Source organism: Lepidothrix coronata, unplaced genomic scaffold (genome assembly GCF_001604755.1).
Source record: "Lepidothrix coronata isolate B3197 unplaced genomic scaffold, Lepidothrix_coronata-1.0 Scaffold1, whole genome shotgun sequence".
NCBI lineage: Eukaryota > Metazoa > Chordata > Aves > Passeriformes > Pipridae > Lepidothrix > Lepidothrix coronata.
The window spans coordinates 9,243,661-9,267,819 of record NW_016690181.1 but is presented as its reverse complement, the minus strand read 5'-3'; the positions used below and the strand labels follow the sequence as shown (position 1 = coordinate 9,267,819).

Below are 24,159 nucleotides of genomic sequence, written 5' to 3'. Positions count from 1 at the left end.
TGTTATGAAACCAACTTTTCTTTAGTACAGAAGTGTTACACTTAGTTACAAAAACAGATACATATTTCCTACCTGACTGTTTCAGGAAGAAATATATGACTGTGCTAATTTTGTTCTCAGATACTTTCACTACTGACTGCAAAAAACATCATTTGTAAGAGCTAGTTTTAGCATTGTTTATTGAATATATAACTCTCTTTGAGAGAGTTTTTCAGTTTGTTAACACTTAAAAATATTGCTTCTGCTAGGCTTGTCTATTACATTATATATTATCATATACTGTTTTATATTTATTTTTTTGTTTTCAGAATGTAATTACAATCCTAGTCATCACAGAACCCAGGAGTGTTTTTACAGTCTGAATTTATACCATCTGAAATATAGAATATATTAAATCAAAGCAGTTTTACCTCTCTATAATGAAAAAAGATAATTAATTTCAGCTTTTTACATCTTATAGTTGGGTTTCTGTTACTTCAGTGTAAACTCTTACATATTCCAGTGCTTTGTATTTTTTATCAAACTGTTATTAATTTTATTTATGCCCACCTCACTTATACACTGACTTCAAAATTTACATAAGAAATGCAGAAATCTTCCCTCAAGGTATCTTAGCTGGCACCCTGAGAGAAAGTCTCAGCATTATATAGCATTTTTAACAGAGATGAGGGACTAGGGATGTTGCTCAAAGCTGTAGCTCATATCTTCTTCATTCATTTCCTTTATTGTGCTATTTGTAGCTCTCCTACCCTTTACTTTTGGTAGTAGAAATTTCTTATCATTTCCACTCTGATTACATTTTAATTCTCTGTATTACTTCTTTTAAATATCCCTTGTGATTTTTTTCCCCTCTATATTATTTTCCCACCACTTGACTAGTCAAAATTTTATTATTTTTCTTCTTAATTTTCTTTTCTTCCTCATCATTTGAGCTCATGTCTCTTTTGGGCTTAGTAACTTGACATTTTATATTATGGCATTGTCTCCTGATGTGTGTATTCAAATTAAGATACATCTGGAGATGAGATTGTATTACATGAAATTTGTTTTTTCAAGAATTCTATCAGTTCCTCTCAAAATGTATTTTTTTCCATTCCTCTCAATAATTTTAAATTTAATTTTTAATTTCTATTCCTAATTTCTATTTTTAATCCATGTCTGTGTCATTAGTCCTAACCCTAGTTTCTTGTTTACTAGTGCTAATCTTACTGAAACTCACCCCTACTGGGAATTTCAGTAACTTCATTTCTAAGATTTGATTTCAAGGCATGATTTTAGCAATACAGGCTTTTCTTCAGCCTTTGCTTCCTTAAGAGTGTCTACTGACCCTATGGCCTCTGTGTGCTCTTCTGATTCATGAGCTCACAGTAACCCTATCTGGGGACAAATGCTTTTTAAGATAATGCTTTTATTCCAAAACCAAGAGAAATCATCTTAGGAATTGAAGGGCCCAGGAAGGGCTGAGATGTACAGATAGTGCCATAACGGAGCACTTTGAGAATCCATTTTCCCCTGTGGCCTTCAGCAACCTCCAGCAGCAGTTGTTGAAAACAGAGATATAAATTGCAATCCATTTACATATCAACTCCCAGCAATAAAAAAAACTTCCCCTGTATTAAACAAAATCTTGAAATAGCATGCAATCTCACCTGCTGTAAAGAATTTTTCATGTATCAACATGACATGGAGAATAATTTTACAATTTAAAGCATAAATGCCCAAAAAACCTAAGAATGTATTTTTAACTTAGCATAACTTCTTAACCCGAAAAGCATTAATTTTTATATTATCTATCAATTCATTTAGATGACCATTTTAGTTTTTTTTCTTTTCCATAAATATGTCAGGAAATAGTTTACTTTGTTAGAGAAAAGAAAATCTGCTACTATTGTAACAGTGAGAAGAGGAAGAAATTTCATGGAGAAAATGTCCACATAAGAAAAATGAATAACTCCAGCCTTTAGGGGAAACTGGATTGCAAATGTAGGATTCAGCAAATTTCAATCCTATATGCTATGTACATAAAAGATTTTCCAATCTCAAACTCTTGTACTTTACAGTAGGAGATAAGAGGGGGTCATCTTCTTCCTATTCTTTATGAGGCTCATAAATCTAACAAATATAATATTGAACAAACCCTGGTATGGTTTTTTTCCCCAACACTAAATACCAAGCACACTGACAACATTACTCTGTTTTCAAAAAATACACCACCTGAAGACAACAGAAATAAGTTGCCAAAACAGAGAAGACCCAAAGCTAAACTTAGTAGATTTGTCTACAATGAAATTGCATCACAATTCATAAAACAACCAAACGAAGATAGCAAATTCTTACTCAGTTTTTACTACCTCTTGACCCACATAAATATCCAATTTCAAATTAAACTTAATTTAAAGTCTAGGTAAAGACTGAAGAATCAGCCCAGAAAGTCTTAACTACAGAGGAAATCTGTTTTAGTAAGAAATATACTAAAAAATATACTAAACTTTCTACAGCATTAAGTTACTTGGAAAAACACTGGGTGTGGTGCTGGTTTCACTTACACCAGGATAATTCAGAAAGAATTCAGCTGAAGTCAATGAAATCATTCCTATGAAAGATCAAAGTAAAATCATTAAATAGCAAAATTGTGGAGAGCAGGGCAACATATCAATATTAATACTTATTGGCTTTATAGTACGTTAAACATTATTCAACTTTCAATCCTTTAGATTTTAATTATGCACAGAGGATCTGCAGTAAACATCTCCCAAACTCCTCCATGATCATCTACTCGACTACACAGTTGGAGTAACCTTTTTTTTTCTGCCTCTTCAGCTTGCAGCAGGAGACAAGCACATACATTGCTTTCACTTCATCCCAAGACATGCACAGAGCTGGTTGCCTGACAGAGAAAAAGAAACTACTATGAAATATCTCCATTCTAAATTTACAAAATAATTTAAAAGACAAACTGCAAAACTCCACTGAGAGTTGGAACGCACAGAGCTGAATCAGAGTAGCCACACTGTTATAATAAGATACCTCCTTGTAGGAATTTCACTGTTCTACACTGAATAGCCTTTGCTTCTAACAGATTGCTTCTGAGTTTTTTCTCATTTATCACATAGCATACTGTATTCTCACCACATAACTAAACTATGCCAATTCTGTTTAATGGGTGCAGACAGAGAAAGGTTAAACAACAAGCCTCTTACTCCATCTGCACGCAACATTCAGATCCTGCCCCACATACAAGGAAACGCGTTCAAAAGGCTAACTCAGGGTCTAGGAGGTACTAAATGTAAATTCAGTTACAGGAAACAGCGCCAAGTGCTTCAAGGATTCCTTGAATGGCACCTCAGCAGCTTTGCTTTGAAGAAACTCTTGAAAATACCAGTTGTTAACACCTTAACTCATTTTAGTACATTAATAATATAACATCCTATTGTGCGATTCAAGTAGAGGTAAAACTTGGCACCATCTACCCCGTCAATACACTATCAATAGTAGAAATTATTAAAATATATTACAAAGTATTTTAAAAATGGAAATAAAATAGGAATTTCAAGGTAACGGTTGATGCAGAGAAGGAAAGAAAATCATGTAGGGAAACTGAAAATTTTAGAGCCTGGAGCAACATTGCCTAAAATCAATTAAGAGATATTTTAATCAATTTTAAAAGTTTATTAACAGGTGCTTCTATTTATTAGGTAAATGACTATAAACCAACCAAAAACAGAGATTAGGCTACAACTACATTAGAACACATAACAACATCAGGACAGTCTGGTCTTCTTGGAATATTTTACAATCCAAATTGCCAAGACAAATAAAATCGACAGGAGCAGGACCAATGGCAGAAGAAATGGGAAAGAAGCACTGATATAAACACATTTATTAATTGAACATCACAAACATTAATCATATACTTTTCTTAATACTTCTTTCGTCAAGGTTTTGTTAGAAGTGAATTCCTGCATGTGGAAAAATTCAAGAACAGAGAAACTGAAGGAAAAACAAAGTAGCTAAGGGGGGAAAAGGCTGAATGAAATATGTGATCAATACATAAGTAACTGCTGTTTTGTAAGCAGAACTAGGACATATATCCCTGAACTCTGTATATTATATTCTTAAGGGATAGTTATAGTCTCAGCCTTAGGTATTTTTTAATTTATAGAAAGAAAAAAGCAAATGCTATCTGAAGCGACCCCTTGCTTATAAGCCCTCTGTCCTTTTAGTCCCTATTTATTAGATAATTACGATAAGGGTTATACAAACACTTAATGAAGTCAGACCAATGAATTATGCTCTATTTCCAAATATTCACCCATCTTTCTTCAGTTTTGGTAACATTTTGAATGTTGATGTCAAAACTGGGCTGTTCCCTTCATTAATTCCAAGGTCCATGTAGTTTCACACATTCAACTGTTTTTATTCATCTGGACTTTCTTCATGATTTTTGCAACCAATTCATTTGCAAATAGGAGAACACATAATTTTATCCAGGTAAATGTAGAATACTTAGAATAAAATTTATATAAATCTTAAATTAAACATACATTTGAACAACCATTTGAGCCATAGCACCAGGGACTTATTCTAGATGTGCTTGTCTTGGACACTCAGCAAGACTATCAGTATCAATCAACTAAGGAAGCAAGACAGGTTTTTTTCCAAAGAATCTCTGTGAAGGTTGATGTTCTGTACATGGACAAGTCAGTCCTCCTGTCAATTTGTGGATAACTTTGCAATATAACAAAATACCACAGAAGAAAGGATTAACAGAAAATCATTTCTCATTTCTTCTGGAGCATGGGATTGGCTGAGAGCACCAGATCCTGGAAATTTTAGCTGATCAACTTTAGCCAGATTCCGTTCTTTAAAGAAATGACATGAAAAAGACTTTGCCTCCCATGTTGAAAAAGTTTTATGATGAGAAATGTAAAGAAAGAAGGCAAGTGATTATTTTTAGCCTCTGCTAGTTACAGAATCTAGTAAATGTTAAGGTAATAACTGACAAGACGAAAGTTCACCTGTCTCACTCACAATAATTCTTGAGGCATTCTGAGCACTTGCAATTACATCCTTTGTTATGGTTATGTTTAATTTCTCCTAGTTTCCTTTTCCCAATCTTTGGTAAGAAAGCTTCTGGGTTTCTATCAAGACAGGCCTTAAACAAAAATGGCTCGATTATGAGAAATGTTTTGCTCATTGCAAAAATAACCAGGAATGAAAACCTGACCACATGAAAATAACCTTAATAGAAGAATCCACCACCATTTTGTCAGCTGGGAATCTGAGCATAGGATGCTTTTACTCTATGACATTAAGTACATTTAGATTCAAATGCCATAAACTTAAAAGATTTTGATAAAATAAGAGAGATATCAGAAACAAATATTTATCCTGAGTTTTTATTTTACAAATTTCCATAGTTCTGTGAGAAAAACTGAAACAGAGGTCTTTAGCTTATGAAAAAAGATTACTAAAAACCCATGGTGAAAACCATAGCTGTCAGAGTAAGTCTTTGTGTAACTCCTGGTGAGGAACTGCAGAAAAGAAATGAGCACTCAAGCTTATGCAAAAACAACCAAACACTGGTCATTGTATGATTACAAGATGAATTTTAAACTTGTATTTAATTCCTTCCCACCTAAGGAAAGAAAAAAAAAACCAAAAACCAAGAAACCAAAGGACATCTTAACTCTAAAGCTGAATAGTCCCTAGAAACTTTTAATTACTTAAAAAAGACAAAAGCTCAAGCAAATAAAAACTAAAAAAGATATGCCAGCACACTCCTCCTCAGCTTATTCTTCCCTAGCATTACAGCAAATGAATGACAGTTTGAATTTTATACAGGAACATGACCTTTAACTTGAATATGCCTGGTTTACTCTTCTGATGGTTTCTGACAAATACAAGCAAACAAGGTGCACACCTGGAGCATTTGCTGAGAGATGTTCACCCACAGCACCCATTGCTATTGAGAGCAATATCTGTGCTTGTATGGTGCTTAATATTAAAAGACTTTGGTTTTGCACTGCCATCAGAATAAAAGACCACATAAAATTACAGTAATAAATAATGAAATAAAGCATGTAAATAATATTTTCGTGGAAGCTATATTTAGGTAAAGACATATTTAATAATATTAAATAATAAATTAATAATAAATAATTAATAAACAATATATTAAAACTAAACTACACTCAAATTCTCTGCTGCTGTTAAAATGAAAATGTGTTACTCCATCGAAATAGCACTAACTTTAGGACCTCAGAAACCACTGTTAACAACCAATGGCATTTCAAGTTCACATAGTTATCTAAATATTATTGAGACATTCTGAATTCCAAGTCCAAAGTGTACCCATAGCACTCAATGCTGCTCTTCATTTATAGAGAAACAGTGTCACTTGGTGGCAAACAAGGGTAAATGCAAATGTATGCAGGAGCTTGTGTTAAATGTGTTTTATATGGAAAGTAATCTATATATTAAAAGCTTTCAATAATTTGAACATATCCATTACATCATTCTTATTGCACTGGAGGGCCTAGTAATTTTTCATTTATAAAATGAAGTAAAATGTTAAGTGGTGGTATCTACATTACCTTTGGCTCATCTCCCCCTGTTGCTGCTTAAGAACATAAACACATGCAATTGTAAATTAAGAATCTATGATATACTAGGACAGATTAGAGATAATTTTCATTTTTACTGTACCCAATTGAAGATAATTATTTTGGTCATGATACTCAGGAATTAGAGGAACTAATTTTAGGTTTTGTGTGCCAACTGTTCATACACAGTATTCGAGTACCTACTTCCAACTGGCAGACAACGTGTAATGAATAATGATCAGTTTTAATCTAAGAAACTGTAATTATAAGCACATAGATATAAAAGCTTTCATAAGAGTGCCACCCATCCTATAAAGCTTTAGAGTCACAGACTGGAATCTCTCAAAGAATTGAGCATTAAGATGTTTGCTTTTTGACCCTTAATTTTAATCTACTTTTTGAAGTACCTATTGAGATCTAACACTGTAGCTCCTCAACATACCATTGTAACTGTTCATGTTTCATTTGATTTATTTAGTTGTGATTTTAAGTTGAGACTTTTCCTTTGGAAGAAGCAATCTTCAATCTTCACATAGGTGGGTTTTTTTTCCATATGTTAACTAGAAAGCAACATGTTATATAAATATACATACATATATATATATATATGTATATATGTATATGAAAAGTAGCACTATAGCTAGATAAAATTTAGATTGTGAGTCCAAGGAAAGGACTGCCTTATTATTCTTAATATGGCACTTACTAAGTGGGACTTTCCAGGTTAGTGTGGTACAAATTAGTTAATTTTCTCTAGCATATAATTTTGCTATCAGCTACAGCATATAATTACCACAGAGTTGGAATAATTTCTGGGTGAACATCTGGATTCCTTCACCACACTGTGCAATGCAGTCAGACTTACCAATATTTGAACTCTGAAAAATTGCTGTGTCTTGGGTGATTCTCAGTAATGTTACTAACTGCCTCTTACCTCAGCCTGAAATAAAAAGTTGTAAATCTTAACAGGCACACTTTAAAATGTACTTTAAATTCCAAGCAAACACAATAAATTTTAAAATTTATCTGCATAAATCATGTACTTTAAAGTGAGGATCGTATTCAAACCTAATACTGAGAATAGTTAATTTACTTATCAATGGCAGAATGACTTTTGTTTCTATTTCAAGTAAAAATATTCCTGAAGAATGGCAATGAACAGTAACATACTTCACAGTTACAATGAGGTTCAGTGTCTCCAACACCATGAAGCGTCATCTAACTGGCCCTGAAGAAGTTAGGCAATAGTCACAGCAAATTATGTAAAACAAGAATTCATCTTGAGTTATATAATTTGACGGAGGAAAATTGGGATTTAGTGTAAGTAAGAAGCAGTCATCTGAGACTGGACTCCAAATTCATCTATACCTATAAATCAGATTGTTTCCAAAACGAACCACTGTGTTATGGCATTCCATCATAGATGTGGTGCCATTCACATTTGTTGAAAATCAATTTTTCACCCATCATGCCATTCTATTAACTCATTACAGTGTCATTCTCACAGAAGTCACACTTCCAGATGAAGCCTTACCCTTCTCACTGCACACTTTAAACACCAAATGGACAACCTTGAAAAACCTGTTTATAAATTTCCAGTACCTTTCAGAGAAGTCTTTCATTAAATACCTGAATTTCTATAATTTCTTTTGCTCATATTTAGGAATTTATATTTGAAAATCCAAGCATTTTAAGAGAATAATTAAGCGGCAAAGAACATCTCTCCATAGGCAGGGAATGCTAATGTTAAAGCCAGATTCGCATTGTCAGCTCTGTTCCTTTATATACACTGCACGTGGGAAAGAGGCTCAAAAATCAATCAGCTGCTCAAGGTTATTTGGTGCAGTCCCACGAGGTAGTTTGTGTTCAGGTGGCCTCAGGAGAAGACTTCTTCCTAACTGTCCTGAACTGGAACCAGCAGTAGCAAGTGGCAGACAGGAGCCAACCAGACTTGAGCCTTGAGGAACAGAAGCAGGCAAAAATTCCACATGCTATTTTGCCTTCCTCCATAAAGTGGCAGTGTTGGAAATCTACAGAGTAACATTTTTTCTTTTCCTTTCTTTTGTGTAGAGATCAGATAGGACAATGTTTTAAAGTACCTTTTACCCTCTGGCACTTAGAATAAATCCCACTTTAGATATACAGTGGTCGGATGGATTCTTCCAACAATAACAAAATCTTAGGTGCATACTTACTATTTCATCATACGCAGAAGCACTAGTCTGAGGTAAACCACAGATATCACCAAAATATTCTAGTACACAAAATAAAGCATGTCTCATTTAGAAAGAGATTAGTGTTTTATATCAAGAACTCCATTGCAGCATCAATAAAAGATTTTGACGTCACTACAGCATTACATTCTTGTGAAAGAAATACTTAATAGTTATTTGTAACAGTCTTATTGGGAAAAACAGACTTCAGTTTGGGTCTTTGATGTCTTCAAAACAAAACCATTTATTCTTATGTACATTTGGAATTATGAATGATATGTACACTTGAAAAAGAGAATTTTTTACTTATAACTATTCTATATATATTAAATGATTAATTTTTAAAATGCCAAATGAATAAAAAACCCCCCCGATTTAAAGTGACCTTGAAAATGGGAAGTTATTTACATTTTCATGACATAATTAAGCACATAAATGCTGCAGCCTGTTCAGCATTATAGCATTATATACCTTGAATATTATTTCTGTTTTTTCTGTTCAGTATACAGTCCTGGTACAGATCGAATGCATTTACAACTATAATAGCATCATACTTAATACCTACATTTGTATTTTCAAAAACAAACCGAATGAACAGAAAATGGAACAAAGACAGAAACCAACTATTTTCTAGTTTCAAGTTAGAATTTAGATTGTTTGAACTTGACAATTTGCTCTCCACCTGTGTGTGCTGTGCTTCCTCTTTATATAATATAGGCAGCAGTTTAGGAAGGCAAGCAAGCAATGTAGAAGCCGGCAATCAGCTTTCTTTATTTCAATAAAATGATAAGCTGATCAGAATTTCGTTCTAATATCTTCAAGAAACAGGTCAGATTAAGGGAACATGCAGATACAGTGTGATAAACTGTAAGGATACTAGGAGGAGTTGGTCGGAAAGATTTTTCTAAATCTTATTAGCTCCTTGTACAGAGACTAACAAACTTTCATTACCTTCAACTTGACTTTGAAGAAAGCAACTGTTACACCTTAATCACATATTTATTATCTAGAGGCTTCCATCAGTCTTTTAAATCTTATTAACAGTTCAAAAGATTGAAGGTCTCAATTATTAAAGAACTACTGATAACATTGAGCATGGGTGTAAAGAACCTTCCAAGCCAGAGATACTTTTAAACTATAACCATAATCAGAAACCTGGAAGAAAACCAAAACATATAAGGTAACTGTCAACAGCACCCTTCAAGCATCTCAGGATGAAATGACACTGGGAAGACCCACTGGGCTGGGTAGTGCAGCAATGATTTCTGTGATAGAAGGTTTCCTGCACAGGCTGCCCTGAAGCTTCCACCTTGCTTCAGCCTGGCACCTCAGGGGGATACTGCACGGGAAAATCAGACCTTTTTTTCAACCAAGTGATTTTTGTGAGTTTTGGGGGTTTTTTTCAATGCCCTGGATTTTTAAATTTGAGACCAGCACAGTTTGTCAAAACATTTACATGGAAAAGAAGTCAACTGGTATGCTCAATTATTTCAAGACAGCTTCTCAAAGGAAATCTCAGTGCCCCTCTAGAAGCAGCCACAGTGCAAACTTAGAATTTGGAGATTTCTTCAGATATTCTTTGGCCATCAACAAAGATGCGAGGACACACAGGTATTCCACACACGGATAGCCTGCATTAAGCAAGTGGGTTTGGTCCTGTGAGCCCCACAAGAAGTTTTATGCTGTGGACTTTTCAAGATAGTAATTGATCCAGCTTAGAAAACGTAACTTCCAACTACACAGAAAAACTGCTAGACGTGGTAAGCAATGGGAAATTCCTCTCTTTTACAAAACTACTTTCCCCATGGAGATTTAACAATAGAAGCTACAGTTTACTGCTGCAAATAAATTACTTTTTAACTCATTAGGACTATAAATTTGAAGCTGAAAAGTGTGTCAGCTGTGGAACTAAAGAACAGAAGTTAGTATCCTATTTGCACATTGTACAATTGTCTAATAGTTGCTAATACAGACAGTAATATGTAGAACCAAAGTGGGTGTATTTGTGACATGGTAATGTTTTTAATGAGCAAAATAACTACTCAACCATTTTAAAATATGGTTCATAACATGGACAAACCCCCCAGCAGTTGAAATCTTATGTTCACAGTGTATGCTATTTCTGACAATATAAACCAGAAATTTATTTCTGTATTTACTACTAAGTTTGTTCTAGTAGAAAATTTAGGACATGACTTCAAACATTATGTGGATCCCAAATACAAGTTTTAATGTGGCAATTTCCCATGTTTTAGTCATGAATATATAAAATTCCTATTTCACTTAATATTACTGGCATAATTTCAACATTTTCATTGACTGTTCCTTCAGGAGAGAAAATGTTTGAAGTTGGAAGACTGAAATTCTAATGCAGCATTGATACAGAAGAAAGAAAGTGGACACAATTTGAAGGCAGACAAGGCTGACTCCATATGTTCAGATTCTTCTGAAAGATTTAATTCCTTGTACTTTTCAAGATCTTCATCACAGCTGTTGTTTCTACATGGATGTACTTCAACTTTTACCACTGTAATTTGATTTTCAATGTTAAGTGGATACTTAAAGCCATCTAACAAAGTCTCTCCTAGATTTACAGTGCACAAATTATTGTCTTGACTAGATGCCAATCCTACTCGAGCAAATTATTCATTACTGCGATTTCCAGATTAAAGTTTTCAGAACAGGACTATTTTGAATACATATTTCAGTTACGAGTCCACTGTTTATTATTGATCTTATATGAAGCAATATCAGATTCTCTGAAGTCTTTGGCAGACTATCAAGTGGTTCATATTTGTTCTTTTTATCGAAGACAAATCTCCTATTTCAGTATTTTGAATAGTTTTTCTGTCTGAAAGTGAATGAAATATTCTTAACTAAACAACACACATATATATATATAATACTGAAGATTACCCTAATTAACATGTAACTGAGAAACTTTAAAACAGAATGCTGGGAGAATTCTTTTGGGTTCTGAATCTAACTTTCAGAACATACAGGCCACCATTCCAATTAAAAAAAAAGCTGCTTTTACCATAAGAATGCATTCTTTGTAACTTTTTAACACATTAACAGCATTCAGACTTGAATCAGAATTTCGCTATTTGGCTTTAGTAGTCAAAGAAACCCCCTATCATGTAGTACACTTAGCTGTAATAACACTGTTTTAAATTTTGTGTCAGTATCATAGAATATCCTGAGTTGGAAGGGATCCACAGGGATCACCAAGTCCAATTCCTGGCCCTGCACAGGACAGCCCCGACAATCACACCATGTGCCTGAGAGTGTTGTCCAAGCTTCCTGAACTCTGTCAGGCTTGGTGCTGTGACCACTTCCCTGGGGACATAGGGCATTAAGACCAAACCTTATCTGTACTCTCAATGTCACTATTGCCAGTTGCCAACAACACAAGCCAAAGCACCTCTACCCAGAGTAACACAAGGTCGCCACCAAAAAGACAGGCCAATATCCACCTGTGCTTTCATGATTACTATTTTTGGATTTAGGCTAAGGCAACACTGGGAGGGTCAAGGTCCCCATGGGCCCTGAACTAGGCCAGGATATGACAGCTCTTCAAAGATTCAGATCTCTCTGCCCATATGCATCAACCACTACTGGCCTAGGACCTGTGCAGTGAGGGATAGGGAGGGTTTGGATGCCCTCCCGCTCCCCACCCCTCTGTCCAGAGCAGATGGGGAGGTGACAGGCCCTACCTGGGGCATCCCAGGTGCTTCAGAGGGCACATCCTTGGTTCTACCCCAGGCAATTCACCTTCCCCCAGGTGGGCAGTGACAGCTGTGCACCAGAATGTTAACGGAGTGGGGTCCGCGCTGGAACGCCGTGTCCAGGCAGGGGCAATGGCAGAGTGCAGGCATGGCCTAAGAGCCAGGGTGTGTTTGGGGGGATTTTTTTTGTTGCTGTTCCTTCTGTGTTTATTTAAATTCCCTTGGAAATTATCCCACATTGCAAGGAGTCAAAGATTAACCAGGACCCTGGTACCGAGTCAGAGGTTAATTTTCCTAATCCATGTAGAAGTGCTACGCAACACTGGTGAGGCCACACGTGGAGCACTGTGTCCAGCTCTGCACTTCTCAGAATGAGAGGCATGGACAGGCTGCTCAGGGTCCAACGCAGGGCCAGGAAAATGAATAAGGAACAGGAGCATCTCTCCTATAGGGAGAGGGTGAGAGAAGTGGGACTGTGCAGCCTTGAGATAAGAAGTGGGTGCAAAGAATATGGAGCCGGGGTCTTTTCCACAGTGTTCAGTGACAGGACAAAACATTGAAATTCAGGAGTTTCCCTCTGAACATCTGGTAACACTTTCTCACTGTCAGCGTGAATAAACACTGGCTTCACTGGCCTATGGAGTCTCCATCCTTGGAGTTACTCAGAAAGTCATATGAATGTGGCCCTGGGCAACCAGCTGATTGCACCAGATAACCTTCAGAGGTGCCTTCCAACCTCAACCATTCTGTGAAAAAGTTGGCTTCAAGTTGCTGTCCTTAAGAGTCCTTTCTACAAATCACTGTGTAAATCTTGGAATTGTTATCCCGATGCCATGAAGATTTCAGTGTTAGAAAACACACTAAACCCACCGAGCCACTACCTATGGCCACTTAAGAGATGCTTTTCTTGAAAGCAGAAATTGAACCTGGACTTTACAGGCAAAGGGAAGATGAAGAAAAAAATAAAAATCAGTATCTTCTGCGCCTAGAAAAGTTCCATGTTGTTTCTGTTCAGATTGAACATACTCATTTACAACTTCAGTATCCAGTCTTGGTGAGAGATGTTTCAAATACAGTCAGGAACTAAAAGTATTGAAGAGATGAAGTGTGAAATTGAAATCACTGTGTTCTTTCGTATTGCAAAGGATGCAATGTCCAGCAAAGCAGCAAGCTAAATGGCTGTGAAAATGGGGCATCACACAAAACAATTTGGTGGGGTTTGTGTGTGTGTGTTGGTTTGTTTGTTTGTTTGTAGATTTTTTAAATTAAAGAGCATTTTAAATATCAGCATGTGAACCTTCAAAGGGTAATAAAAAAAATCCCTATCAACTCTCTCAAAGTAGCCCCCCAGTTATAACGAAATTCCAAGGGAGTTTTCAGTTACTGGGAATCTATAGATTAGACAAATAATGTTTTAACAATGATAACTTTCTGTGCCTGAACTAGTTGTCCACTGCCTTACCATTTCTATTCTATGGATAAGTCACTGTAAAAATCAAACTGGAGCTATCCACTGGCTTGCAGACAGACTTTCACAGAAACATTCCAGCAGTTATCCCGATCTCGTGAAAAGAAGCTCATCTAAAGTAAGACCTACATTGTTTCTCCTTTCTACTGAACCCAAAAAAGAGAATTCTTCATTAACACACTCCCTATTAACTAGCAAGACATGTTTAAATCATTGCTCAAACCAACTCAATAGTCTGTTACTACTGTTCCTAACCGGATTTAACAGCAATGATTTTGTCAGTCCAGAAACTGCAGCAAGGGAACTGGGAAAAAGATACAGAAGATGTTAAACACTGCAGTAAACACAAGGTAGTGGTAATTGTGAAATTTTATTTCATTTTTTGAAGTCACAGAAGAAAGTAGAAAATAGAGACGAAGTGTTGGATGTAAATAACCAACAATAGACGTAGAGTAACTAAACAAGATTAAAAAAACCCTCTAGCTTAAATTAATATATTTTACATGAGAAAACAATTGGTAGAAAGGCTGAATTATAACCATGTTTTTCCAGGTCACGCACACACTTCTTCCCTAGTTCTTCAAAAGACTCAAGCCTTTAATGAATATTCAGTTGGGAACAGAATTAATCCTGAAGAGTGGTACCCTCCAAATGGACTTAATGCTTTCCTAATTTCTGCTATGAAATAGCTGAGATAAATTTGAAAAATACACATTCTAGGTATTTCACAAATTCCTAATGCAATTTAATAAACAGAAAAATTTATTATCATCCAACCTCACTTTTACCACCAACTCAACCTTAACTTTGAGCTCTTAAATCACTAATTGAGAATCAATGATTCAAGGTTTTAGTAACAAATTAGTAGTTTTACTGGAATATGAACATTTTCCTTTACAATAAAGTACACTGTACTAGAAAATTCATTCAAATCTAAGCAATTTCAGTTACATTCCTATGGCTTTGAGCAAAAAAAAAACCCAAGCAGTTTTACTGTATTTACACAATATTGAACATCATGATTTAAATTATTTATTAATAACCTACATTCACTGTGGATTTCTAAGATTTACATCCAAAAAGCATATTTTATTTACACACTGCTGACATTTCAAAGAAAAAGAAATGAAATATTATCTGTTTAGGAATTATGATCTATTCCAAAATTTAAAAAGATACATTTAACAACACAAAACGTTTTAAACAGTTACAATAAACAGCTTTCTGTGCCAATTATAGTTACTCTCCAAGAATGTAAAATTGCATTGATAACTGCACTAACTACAATTAGACTAGAAACACTTAAAACCTGAGAGTCAAATCTAAACCTTTCTTTTTAAAAGAAAATCCTAAAAGCTATCATGCCCTAATGGTAATTTAAGCACAGATTGGTCAATTAAAAAAAACAGAAACAAAACACAACACAAACCCCCAAAACCCCCAGTGCATTATTTCTGCAGCTCCAAAACCAGATCACTGTAAAATTGTTGCAGTAGTTTGATAAATGCCAGGCCTGCCATCCACAGTAAGGCTTATTTCTAAGTGTCCTTTCCCACATACTGTACCCTAACCAAATAATGAGTGTCTTTGATCAATTCCTGTGTGGATTCCTACACTGTTGTAAGCATGCAGTTGCATCTTGGATCTTTGAGGGTTCCCACCACATATTTTATTAGCTAGATCAGAGTAAAAATAAATGTGAGGACGCATAAAAAGTTAGAAATACTGGCCAGAAAACATTCAGAGACTAATGAGAAGTTTTATATCCACTCCAAGGGCCTTTTAAACTCAGCACAGCTCTGGAGCACCATTCACTGTACTACTAACCACCATGTATCTTACATAAAATAATAAAAATAAAAAAATTGTGGTATTAACAAGTACCCTCTACTACACTGCAGGGATGTAAAGAGTTACCACACCTATAAAGCCTATAAAGTGGAAAAGAAGCATCATGCACAAAGTTACTCCATTTGGCAGCAGCCATTTTATTTCTGCACTTGGAAACATCATTGCTTCTTTTTGAGTGAAAGAGCTTTCCCCTCTCCCCTTGTATCCTTTAGAAACTATGTGATCAAGGGCATCTCCCAGAAAGGGTTTAAGAACCGCCATGATTCTCCCATTCTGGAGTTTCTTCCATGGCTTTAATAGTTTGCCCTTCTCATGCAGATGGTTGGCAATGTAGTAGTGGTCCTTCCAGGCTGAAAGGAGGCAAATTGCAATTGCCTATACAGACAACCTCGCTTTGTAGACTATCCAACACAGTACATTTAATTAAATTGACAATTCCTGGGACACAGAAACTCTTATTTCAAGTGACCATCAATACCATTCACCAACACAAACATGTGAGTATCTGTAAATCTGAAACAAAGTTAGTCCTGCACTTCATAGGGACTGATCTTTATATTTAAAATGGGAGCATTTAATTAGACTTTTAAACCAAACTGCACCATATGGCAACATATTCAAGTCTCCTTATGCCACATCATCCTAACTTGTAATTTGAAAACCAGATCTGCATTACTACTACATTTCCTTCACCACTAAACCAGTGTAAAATCAACTCCCAGCATATGCTTTTTTCCTAGGTTAAGGATCTTTGTTTTTCTAAGGCACTTGCATGAACAAGCACACAGGTCCATTTATTTACACAGAAATAAGGTCAGTGTCGCAAACATGCCTGTAAGCAATCAAAAAATGTGATATCTGTTATTGAGGTGACACATTTTACTACCCAGTGATTGGGTTGTTTTGTTTGTTCAGGTTTTTTTCAAAAAACATAAAATTTATACAACTTAGTGTGTTAAGGTGGGTTGCAGCAGGGATTTTTTTGGTATGTTTTCTAAAATTTACCTCTTAAAAAAAACCAAAAAAGGCAAACAGCCACAAGTTTTGTAACTCATTTACATAAAGCAGCAGATACACTGAAGAACATTCTGCTATTAATACATAGCAAATCTAACTTTTTCTAGTATTTAAGTCAGTGTGTTTTATCCCTTTGATTCTGGAAAGAAGTAAACTAATTTTAGAACAAAAAAGAGCAAGTGTATACAAATTAAGAGAAAACTGTAGAAGTTAGAATATACATGACTTCATGCATTAATACTACGCTTCATCCCTATAAACATACAAGATTTCAAAAGTCATCCTTTATGGAAATAAACTCTTCCAAACTACTAAAAAAAAAAAAAAAAAGAAAAATTTAATACACTGCTAAAGTCTTAATAGATGTTTAAGAAGGTGTTGACCAGTTTCTTCGCCAGCTACTGTTTGACAGACCTTGCTCTAGTTCACTGTGCAGAAGAGTTCTCATCCCAACAAGAGGAGATTGCTTGGCACCAAGGAAGTGTTTCACTTTGTACAGTTTTTACCGAGGTTAAATAAACCCATGATGTCAACCATTGCTTTTTGGATGTTTTTTCCAAAACGATGAGAATCCTTAAAAACAAACAAACAAACAAACAAACCCCAAAATCAAATACTTCTACTGTCAATCAACAGTTATTTTTCAGGCAAAAGAAGAAACCTTTTAACATTTTGTAATTTTGAAGCTCATGGAATTTGGGCATGTATTTTACCATACAATACAATACAAATGTATTACTTTCCTACAGACTGAGATAATATCCTTTTGAAATCAGACGCATGTGTAGGTTTCTGTTACTTTAAAATCACTGGGTTTTGATATTGCTTTTTATACAAGATTTTGCAAAAGCTAATTTTCAGAAAACAAAGGAATGTTCAGAGGAATGTTCAGAAAGTATATGACTAATGACCAAGAAATAAAAAAAAAAAAATAATCAGAGAAATGTTTCTGAGTTTCTATCAAAATCATGAATCATCTGCTACTGAAAAAGTACATAAAGTATTGAAAAGAAAAATAACAGTGTTCTAAGTGTAAACAAACTAGAAACTTGTTCTGTTTATTCTAAATGCTAGATGAATGATACAAGAAATTAAGATTACAAATATAAATTCTCAGCTACAATTCAAGACCTACTACAAAGATCCTACTAATATCAAGGCCACACACATAAAATGCTTCCTTTTCTGTATGGACCTTTGACTTGACTAATAAGTAAAAAGAATACAGAGAAATTTAAAGCACAAGCCAACAGGTATCTGAAGAACAATTTCAACTATGAGAAAAACAAAGTTGTATTTCCTAATCTTTAATAATTAACCAGAGGCATCATGATCTCTCAGATAAATTTAGGTCAAAAGAGGAAAACTAGTTCAGCTATGTAACCCTGAACAAACTCAACATGTTCATTAAAGTCATAAAAATATAAAGGGGAAAGATGAATTAAATCTGACTCAGGGCAGGCTTCCACAATAGCAGGATACTAAATAGATGACATCTACTAATATTCTAATAACAGGTGTTATTCTAATAAATTTTGATGAATTATGTTTCTCAAGCACAGATTACAACTTATGGGTCAGCTTCTTTCAGTATTATTTAAACCAAAAACATTTAAATAGGGAGCATACATTTTACTCTGTCTCTACAACTGCAGCCAGAGACAAATCAAAGCAAAACTGTAATAACAAAAACCAAGACATGCCCATCTTACTGTTTATGGGCCACATAAACAGTAAGTCATTTTACATGAGTTCCAGGGAACTACAAATGTGTAAACACGTTTTCTTTATGCTTGAAAGTATAAGTGAAAGAGAATATGGTATTCTTGGTTCATGACTTATAGAAGTGGAGACAAAAAACCCCAAAAAAACAGCATATGTTGAGAAAGAAAAAACACATAACAGTATGCTGCAAATTCTACCACAATTTTTTAGACAATGAATAGAACAGTTTCATAAGCAGACATCGGAACAGATTTATTAAACCATAGGAAAGGACTGACTCTTACCGTCTCAGAACAAGATATTTTGCTGGAGACATGGAAATGAATGGAATTTTCATCCAAGATAATGTAAGAAACACCATAACCATCATCAGCCACCTATGGGAAGAAAGAAGAGAAAAACAAGTTCTAAACTTCTTTTTCCTTCCATTCCCGAATCAACTTATACATAATTAAAGAGTTCTTACTGTGTAGTTTTTAAAATCAGTTGCAATTTCTCCTCAAGCAAAACTCAAGATTCCATATTTAATGGATAATTTTTTAAGACTGATTTCCACTTGAGGAATAGTTCTAGTCTTATCTGAAGTGTGTGAAATTAATATTTTCTGAATATTTGTCTGTAATATTTCCCTGCTTTGGTATTTTGAAATAAAATACTTGTTCAAGGAGTTTCTCTTATCAAGGTCTGGTCCTAAGCAGCTGCACAGATTCAGTGCTTAAGCAGAAAGGAATAAAATAGTTCAGTTGTATACCTAAACATGGGATCATTCTGCCAATGTAAACAAATATGATACATAAATATGGAGTATAAAAGCCTTGTATTATGAAAACCTGCCCAAAGGCAAAGTCATCTGACTCTACAGCAAATATATGATTCTGAACACCTGCATCATGAGCAGAGGTCTTGTCCAATTTCAACATTAGTAGCATTAACTGTCCCAAGTTTCAGTCTGATGTTATATTCAAAGTACGCCTGGTAAACACAAATTATCCTGTTTTCACCCTTCTTTGTCTCTTTCCTAACTCAAAGGATCACAACCTTCCAGCTCTTTGTTGCCACTGCTGCCAAGCAGCCTGATTGCCTTCTCATCATTACTACTACAGGAATAAGTTCTACAGAATGCTTAAAAAAACCCCTAAGTCCAAGAAGCTGATGCACTGAATCTCTGTGCTACTTCAGCAAACAAAAGCACAGTTCTTCTAAGAACACAAGAAGGGAAATATAAGCAGGGTTGTTTGGAAATGTAGACAACAGAAGGAAGGAAATTAAAGGAATAAAGAAATAGTAAGAAGGCATCAGTTAATGTACCTTTAGCAAAAACAAAAGGAAAAACGTGCTAGAAATTCCTGCAGCCAAACCCTTATTCTATTGCCAGATCACATCTGGGGATTCTGAATACTGACTTTATAATCTGCTGGAATAAGCCAGTTTCTCAAGAATAAGCAGTATTGCAATAGCTAGGCTTCCTTGATACTGCAATTCAAACTCATTCCAACTTCATAAACTACTGAAACCTGTATCAGAAACAAGATTAAATAAGTAATAATAATTTAAAAACTGCCCATCTCTTCCAGCTTGACAAATTGCCCAAAATACACTCTATCACCCTAATTTCTGTGTGACAAAGAGCAGTCTGGTGATTCCTCTCATTGTTCTTTCAATATAAATGGTTTTTGAAAACAGTCTTAAAGCACCATAAAGTCTGCTTAATAGATCTTCTTAACATCAATGTGATCACCAATGACCAAGTTCAAATCCCCATAAAATATGGCAGCAAGTAAGCAGCTGGTAATATCTCTAACAATACACTAGTTTCTTGAAAGTCTACAGAAGTTGTAGAACACAGATGCATGCTTGACTTGGCCGCTATTCACACTTAGGAGGGAAAGCGGAACGATGTGAGCAGCTTAATCTAAAGGAAGGGATGAACACATTTATTAATCCATCAGGAAATATAAAGAACAAGTCAAGAATAAGTACTTTTATCAATCCCAACCTTAAAATCTATTTTAAGTAATAAGGCATTTGTTATTGCAATGTGCTCACAGTGATGGACAGTCTGATGTACAGAAGCTCTGGGCACAGGTAATATGACAAAACCCCCATTTTTATCAGATCTCTCTGCCATGGAGCCCCATACCACATTTTGTAACTACATATTTCCTTAAGAACAATCCATTTTTGTAGCAGGATACCAGAAAAAGGTGACACAAATTTTTCTGAGCACATCCAGATCAGAGCAAAGCATTAAACACATGCATTTAAAAGCGTAAAGTTGCACCCTGATGTGCAATATTAGGGTATTACAGATCTGAAATTTTTAAACTGGCATATTGAAACTAAAAACTCTTTCAATGGGTACTGTATTTAGTTTATTTTGTATTTATTTGCTAAATAATGTTTGTATTTAGCAAACATACCGGTCCAAATCCTCCACCAGAGGATAACATCTCAGGGTTCTTCTTTAGATCAATGTGTTGCTGTGGTGTCTGACTCGTTGACAGCCTCCAAGGTTCTGACAAAACCTTCATTAGATATGAAAGAGACGCAAACAAGTATAACACACTGTTTAAGAATACGCAACCTTCTCAAAAACTAGTTAAGATAAAGCACTCAATAAAGCAATATTAAGGATAACTCCAGTTCCCATTTCAACAGAATGAACAATTAAGAAGGTTAAAAGAAACAGGCAAATGTGTCCTGATATTAATATATGAGGTAGTGATGCCAATTCTTTAAAGAGAATAAAATAAAATTTGAATAGAAATGCTACTTCAAACAAGATTATCTGTTTGATAGCCTGGTAAATAATGCATAACAGGTCTTGTTTTAACAAGATCATTACTATCCATATTCAATTCCCAGTAAGATACTACATTAAGTTAGAAGCTCGTAAAATATCTAACAATACAGATGTATCTTGAAAGTCTGTGCAATATGTAGAAAGTTGTTTTATTCTTGACTTAGCCACCAGTCACATTTAGGAGAGCAAACAGGTAAATGTGAGGAGAGCAAACAGGTAAACATGAGTAGATTAATTTTGAGGCAAGCTGGAAGTCATTCTTTATTAATCAGAAAAAATGAATACGTGCAATGTAATTATTTTTATAAAACCCAATCTTAAAATCTAGTTTAAGTAATAAATTTGTCACGGAAATAAACTGTGACATTAATGCCATATACAGCTCCTTTATCTTATAATAACTTAAAGTGAATTTGTCACAGTTCCAAAAGAATGTTCTTGAGACAAAACACACAGCCTCTGTTGTGTTGCCTTGAAAATATGTAAAAACCACATGCAAACAATATTTTTTTTAATACTATATCTTTCTAGCAATTCTTAATAACACGTATTATCAGAGAATCACAGAATATGCTGAGGTGGAACGGACCCACAAGGACCATCGAGTCCAACTCCTGGCCCTGCACAGGACATCCCCAAGAGTCACACCATGTGCCTAAAAGTGTTGTTCAAATGCTTCTTGAACTCTGTCAGGTTTGGTGCTGTGATCACTTCTCTGGGGAGCCTTTTCCAGTGCTCAAGCACAGTCTGGGTGAAGAACCTTTTCCTAATATCCAACCTAAACCTCCCCTGACACAACTTCAGGTCATTCCCTTGGGTCCTGTCGCTGGTCACCACAGAGAAGAGATCAGTACCTGGCCCTCCTTTTCCCCTCATGAGGAAGTTGTAGACTGCAGTGACGTGTCCCCTGAGTCTCCCCTTCTCCAGGATAAACAAACTAAGCCGCTCATACAGCTTCCCCTCAAGGCCCTTCACCATCTTTGGTGCCCTCCTTTGGATGCTCTCTTAATAGGTTTTTTATATTGTGGTGCTCAAAACTGCACACAATATTCAAGGTGATTATACTACAAAGCTCACTGAAATATAATAAATGTATACATAAAACAAAATGAAACTTACAATCTCCCAGCAGATGTGAAAAAATGCTACCTACAATGCTATCTTTTTTCTTAGAAAAAACAGAGCTCTACAAGTACGTAAAGCAGCTACAGCAAAACACTAATTAAACAAAGGATTTTTTACTGTAATGAATATTTATCAATAAAAGTCACTTACTTCCTTAAGGAAAGGAGAATCCACCGCAAGGTACTTGGACACGACATAAAGGCAAAACAGATGGCGGTCAATGCCAGCACCAGTCATGGCAAGACGATATAAGAGCTGATGTTTGGCAGCAGCAAGCCGAAAGAATTTCAGCTTATTTTCATTCTAACAGTGAAAAAAAGGTTAAGAAAAATCAGTTAAGTGAACTGGGTTGAGCAACTACTTACTTCCTGTGAATGATTCTTGCTTCCCTCTCAGAAAGGAAAGTTTAACTGGTATGAAATTACTTGTTCTACAAATCTGTGTTAGAGTTTTACAAGTCACAAAATTTTCACAAGTAATCACAGTTTCCTGAAGTTCAGGAACTGTAACTAATGGTTAAGTTCTGCCATTCTCTTTTGGTATGGCCTAGAATTTCTGCTGTATTGACAGAAAATGTGGACAATTACCTTATGCTGCACTTCCTTCCTAAAAAACCAAAAGCATCACTACAAGCGTATAAAAACTATTTGAGGACTTACACAGTTGTCCAGTGATAACTCATGCGCTTATGAATTACCACAGAATCATGGAGTGACTGGGTTTGAAGGGACCTTAAAGATCATCTCATTTCAACCCCACTGCTGTGGGCAAGGACACACTTCACTAGACCAGGTTGCTCAGAGCCCCATCCAGTCTGGGCTTGAACACTTCCAGGGATGGGGCATCCACAACCTCTCTGGGCAGCCTGTTCCGTTGTCTCACCACCCTCACAGTAAATAATTTATTCCTAATATCCAATCTAAACCTACTCTCCCAATTGTATAAGGCAACAACACCATAGACTTACACTTTCAGTTGGGTCTTCCATGGCTTGAACAAATTTACATGACTCAACAGTACACGAACGAACAGTTTCAGTCCTGCCTTCTCTGAATAAGCGTGTCATAGAGGCTTCATATGTTAAAGAAAATTTTCCCATGTCCTTGAAAAAGGGAAAATTAAGAACTTAAAGGTTTAAGAAAAAAAGCCCCCCTTTCTTAATCAATAGTCCAAGCTAAACACACAGGATATAAATCATTCCACAAATTAAACTCAAGGTTTTAGTAGCCTATCATTAGCCCTCCGATCTGAATATAATAAAGGCAAAAATAAGATTAGCAGCATGATCTGATAAACGCTAATAGAACAATCAAACTAGCAAGGACTACTATTTGCATTTTATATTCAATCTTTTTCAGTTTATAACAGAAGCTGAATGTTTCTATACTGAAAGCACGTTACAGAAAAGGTGAACAGCAGAAGAAAACACAGGTAGGCGTTTTTGTTAATCCTGTTAGGGATTGTCCTATAACATTGTTCAGGTTATAAACAGAGCTACTAGAAGTTTCATATCTTCTTTCAAGTTCCAAATGCCCAGTGATAGACCAGCTAAGAAGAAGAGAAAAATCTCCACGTGTCCTTGGAGCAGTCATTTCCAGCTAGTAATCCATTTAGGGTTTTTATC

General features: G+C 35.4%; 1 protein-coding gene and 1 pseudogene across 9 annotated transcripts in view; both read right to left on the bottom strand.

Moving 5' to 3' along the window:
- Nucleotides 1-2,650: 2,650 nt before the first annotated feature.
- Nucleotides 2,651-11,644, bottom strand: LOC108493262 (annotated as a pseudogene).
- Nucleotides 11,645-17,203: 5,559 nt separating this feature from the next.
- CPT1A (carnitine palmitoyltransferase 1A) overlaps nucleotides 17,204-24,159 on the bottom strand; it is a 35,358-nt gene continuing 28,402 nt past the window's right edge. For all 9 annotated transcript variants that reach the window (XM_017810513.1, XM_017810550.1, XM_017810491.1 and 6 more), the window contains 5 exons: nucleotides 23,503-23,637; nucleotides 22,686-22,838; nucleotides 21,028-21,132; nucleotides 18,892-18,984; nucleotides 17,204-17,455 (listed from right to left, as the gene is read on the bottom strand). In XM_017810513.1, the coding sequence (XP_017666002.1) occupies nucleotides 17,369-17,455; nucleotides 18,892-18,984; nucleotides 21,028-21,132; nucleotides 22,686-22,838; nucleotides 23,503-23,637 (573 nt within the window). In that variant the 3' untranslated portion in view covers nucleotides 17,204-17,368. The remainder of the gene's footprint in view (nucleotides 17,456-18,891; nucleotides 18,985-21,027; nucleotides 21,133-22,685; nucleotides 22,839-23,502; nucleotides 23,638-24,159) is intronic.